Source organism: Otolemur garnettii, unplaced genomic scaffold, assembly GCF_000181295.1.
Source record: "Otolemur garnettii isolate 467f Iridium unplaced genomic scaffold, OtoGar3 scaffold00008, whole genome shotgun sequence".
Lineage (NCBI taxonomy): Eukaryota > Metazoa > Chordata > Mammalia > Primates > Galagidae > Otolemur > Otolemur garnettii.
Genome location: NW_003852403.1, coordinates 37,823,002 through 37,829,902, shown reverse-complemented (window position 1 = coordinate 37,829,902; position 6,901 = coordinate 37,823,002). Strand labels below are relative to the sequence as shown.

General features: G+C 40.5%; 1 protein-coding gene across 1 annotated transcript in view; it reads right to left on the bottom strand.

The window, feature by feature from the left end:
• KIF11 (kinesin family member 11) overlaps nucleotides 1–6,901 on the bottom strand; it is a 55,465-nt gene that overhangs the window by 39,468 nt on the left and 9,096 nt on the right. The window contains exons 5-8 of the mRNA XM_003783782.3: nucleotides 5,326–5,511; nucleotides 5,084–5,208; nucleotides 1,952–2,042; nucleotides 1,056–1,298 (exon numbers count right to left, since the gene is read on the bottom strand). Of these exons, the coding sequence (XP_003783830.1) occupies nucleotides 1,056–1,298; nucleotides 1,952–2,042; nucleotides 5,084–5,208; nucleotides 5,326–5,511 (645 nt within the window). The remainder of the gene's footprint in view (nucleotides 1–1,055; nucleotides 1,299–1,951; nucleotides 2,043–5,083; nucleotides 5,209–5,325; nucleotides 5,512–6,901) is intronic.

The following is a 6,901-nucleotide window of genomic DNA, read 5'->3' as shown; positions in this document are numbered from 1 at the left end:
GGTAGAGTGCTGTGGCATCACAGCTCACAGCAACCTCCAACTCCTGGGCTCAAGCAATTCTCCTGCCTCCGCCTCCCAAGCAGCTGGGACTACAGGCACCCGCCACAATGCCTGGCTATTTTTTGGTTGCAGCTGTCATTGTTGCTTGACGGGCCTAGGCTGTACTCAAACCCGCTAGTTCAGGTGTATGTGGCTGGTGCCCCAGCCACTTGAGCGACAGGCACAGAGCCAATAAAGATATTTTTTAAGCCAGGCATGGTAGCTAACGCCTATAATCCTAGCACTCTGGGAGGCCAAAGCAGATGGATCACCTGAGCTCTGGAATTTGAGGTCAGCCTGAGCAAAAGGAGACCCCCATCTCTACTAAAAATAAAAAAAAAAAAAATTGCTGGGCATTGTGGCAAGTGCCTGTAAGTCCCAGCTACTTGGGAGGCTGAGGCAAGAGGACTGCTTCAGCATAAGAGCTGGAGGTTGCTGTGAACCATGATGCCATAGCACTCTACCCAGGACAACTGAGTAAGACTCTATCTAGAAAAAAATAAATTAAAAAAAGATACTCTTTTTTAAAATGAAAGGAACGCTGAAGATGTTACAAAAACTTTCTAAACTCTATTTAAAGCAGATGATGGCAATAAAATAAAAATAGATTTTACTATCCTGGTTGCTTCTCTTGGTATTCTCCTCTGTTCCCACACATCCAACTGGGTTTTCAGTCCTCTCTAAGCAGCCTGTATAATAGTAACATTCACTTGTCCAGTTTCTAAGTCCTGAATTAGATCTATACATCACTCATTGCTAATGACCACAGCAATTTTCTTTGAAGTCTGTGCCAAAAAAGTCTAAGTAACTGGCTTAAGATTAAAATCTCTGCCAGGAAAGAAAAAGATAACTTTTTCAGTGGTATCCTCTCATATACATCCATATGTAATGTCCAGATTTCATTGTACTATATATAACATAGAATGAATAAAGCCAGTAAATGAACTTTTAATATATGTGATATCTAAATAAGAATTACAACTACTACACCTTCAGTTTCTCTTCAAAGGACTTACCTCAAGATTGAGAGATGCAGGAGAAATTGTTGCAATTATAGATGTTCTTGTGCGCCCCCCAAGAGAATCCTGGAGGATTCTAGTTAGTTTAGATTCTCGGTAAGGAACATGGGGTGTTCTTTCTACAAGTGCGGTAATAACCCTTCCCAAAGTCAATAGGGATTGATTGATATTTCCAGCTTCTCGAGCTCTCTTATCAACAGCTCCAGAACGGCCAATGTTTTCACTTCCTGCAAGATCAACCTTTAAAAATAAAAATAAAAAATCAGCCTATCTTTGCCTTCAAAGACTTTCATTGTCATAGATATAACGTATTAAATAGTCAACCAAACATTTTTTCTATCATTATTCTCCCACCACAGTGACTACAAAAATATTGTTTAGAACAGTGGTTCTCAATCTTTCTAATGCCATGACCCTTTAATACAGTTCCTCATGTTGTGGTGACCCCCAACCATAAAATTATTTTCATTTATGGTTGGGAGTCACCACAACATGAGGAACTGTATTAAAGGGTCATGGTGTTAGGAAGGTTGAGAATCACTGGTTCAGAAGAACAAAATTTCAAGCTGTTCTATCCGGTGGTCAAGAACGAAACAGTAGGCTCGGGACCTGTGGCTCAAGCATCTAAGGCGCCAGCCACATACACCTGAGCTGGTGGGTTCGAATCCAGCCCAGGCCTGCCAAACAACGATGGCTGCAACCAAACAATAGCCAGGCATTGTGGCAGGTGCCTATAGTCACAGCTACTTGGGAGGCAGAGGTAGGAGAACTGCTTGAGCCCAAGAGTTAGAGATTGCTATAAGCTGATGAAACTGTGTACCCAGGGGGACAGCTTGAGGATCTGTCTCAAAAAAAAAAAAAAAAGAAACAGTAATATTAAGGTAGATGCTTACCAAGTTCAACTTTCCAATTTTAACAAGCTCTTCTCCATCAATTGTAGTTTCTTTCATGTGTATTGTAACAGAGAAAACCGAGTGAGATCGACTAGAAAACAAAATCAAATTCCTCAATCATTATAATGTAAAATACTATTTGTTTTCTTAAAGTATTGCAAACAGGAAAGGAAGATCTAAGTCCAAAAGGGTGTAGAAAGATAATATCAGACAGGCAATTTCAGTAAGACTTTGTTGTGTTTTTTTTTGTTTTGCTTTTTTCTTGTTGTTGTTGTTGAGACAGAGACCCGCCCTATGTCCTGAGCAGAGTGCAAAGGCATCATAGCTCACTGCAATCTCAGACTCAGGCTGTGGGCATCCCGCTGCCTCAGCCTCCAGAAGCCACTGGGATTACAGGTGCTCACCAAGACGCCCAGCTAGGTTTTTCATTTTTTTATGAGTTGGGGTCTCACTCCTGCTCAGGTAAGTCTTGAATTCCTGAGCTTGAGCAATTCTCCCTCCTTAGCCTCCCATAGTGCTGGGATTACAGGCATGAGCCACCGCGCCCAGCTTTAGTAAGACTTTGGAAGACTCCTAGAAGGTGGATAGAACAATAATTAGGTTTTTAGGTCTCATACCTAATGTCTACAGGGAGATCCCAGTAAGTAGCTACCTAAAACTGCCTCAAAGACTTAGAATCGGCTTGGCGCCTGTGGCTCAAGCGGCTAAGGCGCCAGCCACGTACACCCAAGGTGGCAGGTTCAAATCCAGCCCAGGCCCACCAAACAACAATGATGGCTGCAACCAAAAAATAGCCGGGCGTTGTGGCGGGTGCCTGTGGTCCCAGCTACTTGGGAGGCTGAAGTAGGAGACTCGCTTGAGCCCAGGAGTTAGAGGTTGCTGTGCGCTGTGATGCCATGGCACTCTATCCAGGGGGACAGCTTGAGGCTCCTTTCTCCAAAAAAAAAAAAAAAAAAAAAAGACTTAGAATCTAGAATTCTCAGGCACCTCTAAAAAGATGGATGTGGAATGGGATTGAGACAGTTGCCTGGTGTATCCAGAGAAAAACACTTGCAACCAACCTTCTTACTTATGAGAATCATTTAAAATAAGTCATTACCTGCTAAACAACAATAACAACTACAACTAAAATAAGTCATTACCATAAATTCATATAGCACCAGGCCATCAGATTATGCCCACTTTTCCTACTTCATGACAACCACTGTGTACATGTACAAGCACATTTCTCTGCTTTGTAAATACCATCAGAAATAAGTAACTTTTTCTCCTCAAAGAGCAGAAAAAGTAAACAGCATGACTACTGAAACACCATAAGACAATCAATGCTAGACTATAAAGTGTTTAAATGTCTACCTTATGGGGTGGTGCCTGTGGTTCAATGGGTAGGGCACTGGCCCCATTAACTGCATTAACTGAGGGTGGCAGGTTCAAACCCAGCCCCAACCAAATTGCATCAAAAAATAGCCGGGCATTATGGCAGGCACCTATAGTCCCAGCTACTCAGGAGGCTGAGACAAGAGAATTGCCTAAGCCCAGGAGTTGGAGGTTGCTGTGAGCTGTGTGACACCATAGCACTCTACTGAGGGCGATAAAGTGAGACTCTGTCTCTACAAAAAAAAAAGTCTACCTTATGCTAAATACTGATACTCAGCTTTTATCTGACCTTTCCTTTCTAGCATTTGGTGAAAATCATTATATATATTTGTTAATGTCACTGACAGCCAGTGAAGAATATAGTAATTTCTAATTTTCTCCTTTGTACTTTTATATTACATAAAAAATACTTTTTTTCAGCTGGGCCTGTAATCCCAGCACTCTAGGAGGATGAAGCAGATGGATTGCTTGAGTTAAGGAGTTTAAGACCAGACTGAGCAACAGTGAAACCTTGTTGCTAAAAATAGCCAGGTAGTATGGTGGGCACCTGTAGTCCAGCTACTTGGGAGGCTGAGATAAGAGATTTGCTTAAACCTAAGAGTCTGAGGTTGCTGTGAGCTACGACACCACAGCATTCTACAAAGGGTGCCCAAGTAAGACTTTCTTTTCTGTCTCAAAAAGAAAAGAAAAATCTGACGCCAGGCACAGTGGCTCACGCCTGTAATCCTAGCATTTGGAAGGCTGAGGCAGATGGACTGCCTGAGCTCACAGGTTCAAGACCAGTCTGAGCCAGAGCGAGAACCTATCTCGAAAAGATAGCTGGGCATTGTGGTGGGCGCCTATAGCCCCAGCTACTTGGGAAGCTAAGGCAAAAGAATTGCTTGAGCCAAAGAGTTTGAAGTTGCTGTGAACTATGACACCATGGCACTCTACCAAGGGCAACAAAGTGAGACTCTTAGCTCAAAAAAAAAAAAAAAAAAATCTAGTTCTAACAATCATTTTATAGCTTAGAGAAACTGATGTTCAGATAAATTCACCTGAAGGTAGCCCTTGAGAGGCACTTTTGTGGAGCTCCTACTAATGTTAGCCATAGTTTAAAAACTATGAAAGCTTAGAAGAAAGTCAAATATGCATTTTAAAATGGCTTTATTTTAATGTAGGGAGACAAGTGGTCACTGACACTGACTTTCCTAGAATGAAAGGAACACATTTTTTTCCTCTAGATATTTTTTACTGAAAGATAAAATTCCTATTCCGATAAATTTATATGATTTAAGAACTTCTTTTTTCTATATGTAGACTTGAGTCAAGTTCCAAGTTCTATAAAACTAAGATAGAGGTTTTTAAACTATGGCTAACATCAGTAGGAGCTCCACCAAAGTGCCTCTTAAAGGCTACCTTCATAAAGCTAAGCAGGTAAGTAAGCCTCTGAGTAGCCCCTTCCAAAATCTATAACAGCTACATTATATTCTGGGGCTCAAGATATAATTTCATTTGCAAGAAACAATTGTTCTGCTTTAAAAAAAAGTTTAATATTTCTGCTCTAGTTCAGCTTTTCTTGTTCTCCTTTTAACATTCTTCCATTTTTGGTGACCTCCCTATAAATCTCAAGCCAATTATGAAGGCCCCCTCCTCATAACACAAAATCTAGGTATGTGATGAGCCACACACCCTGATCCACCCCAATTTGACTTCCCCCAAGCTCCTAATTCTTCCTAGAAAATGGGGCTAGAAAGAAGACTGTGGTTTTCTTACCTAGAATATGCATTCATCAAAGTGGCTGCAGTTTTCCTTTTTGCTGCCCCCTTCTCCAAAATTTGATAGACTTCATCTTTGTTGTGTACTGTAATTTCTTCTAAACCTTTGATTATCACTCCCCTCTGATCAAAATATCAAAAGAACACCCATTAGACTGGTAAAAGAATATGTATGTAGCATTTTCTCAAAGTCTCACATATTAAAATTTATATACATTTCATTCTCAAAGACTGAGTTACCTTATTTCGGGGATCATCAAACATCTGCAACCTCTCAGAAACATCAGAAGATGGATTAAGAAGATCAAAAAGTTCTTCATTATAGATTTCCAATAGAGACACTTTGACTGAAAATTCAGTACCATTATCACTAAGTTTCTCAAATATTTGATGAAGGGTACGTGGAATTATACCAGCCAAGGGATCCTGAAATTATATTAATAAGGATTAATACAAAGGGAGAGTGCCATTTATCTTGGCACTTACAACACAAGAGCCTCCTTCATAATATATGTATAAGTATGCCAAAACAAGTTAACAAAACAAAAAACCCACAAATCTATTGTTAGATTTACAACCATCAGTTCAAAATATTCTTCATATCTTCTATAAACCTGGGATATCTGCTAATCATCTTCATGCCTGAGCATAGAAGCCAACTGAACCAAGCTTCTTAAAAAGCCAACCTCAATAATTCTGCCCAACCAAACTATGCTTTAAGCCTAATACCTACCTCCTATAGTTAACAATTCAATAGCTTTATTATTATCCATATGTAAAGGAAGTTAATGGCTCAATTATGTAACCACTAGAAAAAAGGATCTATCTAAATATCTAAAAATAATTCGGAAAATTAGCTTAGTTATTAAATTCATTTAAATTTTTTTTTTTAGAGACAGAGTCTCACTTTATTGCCCTTGGTAGAGTGTCGTAGCGTCACAGCTCACAACAATGTCCGACTCCTGGACTTAGGCGATTCTCTTGCCTCAGCCTCCTGAGTAGCTAGGACTACAGGCGCCACCACAACGCCTGGTTATTTTTTTTGTTGCAGTTCGACGGGGCCAGCGCCCTACTCACTGAACCACAGGCGCTGCCCTTAAATTCATTTAAATTTAAACTCATTTGATGATCATTTTTGTGCCATGTCCTACATGCTTTCTATATCAAAAGATACAGTAATCCTAACTTTAAGACACTCAAGGTCATCATTAATAAAGTTCCATACTGCCCAGTACCATGGTAACTTTTTGTGATTCATTCTCTCACTATGAAGATCCCTTCAAGCTCTAATCATACTCTAACTTTTTCACAATTTTCTGCTCCAATTATTCTGTCTCAAACAGATCCCTATTTCATCACTTAATTGTGGCATATATACTAGTCCTCCCTCTCCCACTATGATTATGTTTTTTGAACAAGTATCGTGTCACATCATACATTTTATTTATTTATTTATTTTGAGACAGAGTATCAAGTTGTCGCCCTGGGTAGAGTACCCTGGCTCACAGCAACCTCCAATTCTTGGGCTCAAGTGATCCTCTTGCCCTAGTTTTTCTATTTTAGTAGAGACAGGGTCTTCCTTTTGCTCAGGCTGGTCTCGTGAGCTAAAGCAATCACCGCCTCGGCCTCTCAGAGTGCTGGGATTACAGGCGTGAGCCACTGTGCCTGACCATACAATTTAATCTTACCATAGCAATAGTTTATCTTAAAGTTATGTTTGGCTCGGCGCCTATAGCTCAACCAGCTAAGGTGCCAGCCACGTACACCTAAGGTGGCGGGTTCGAATCCCCAGCCCGGACCCGCCAAACAACAATGA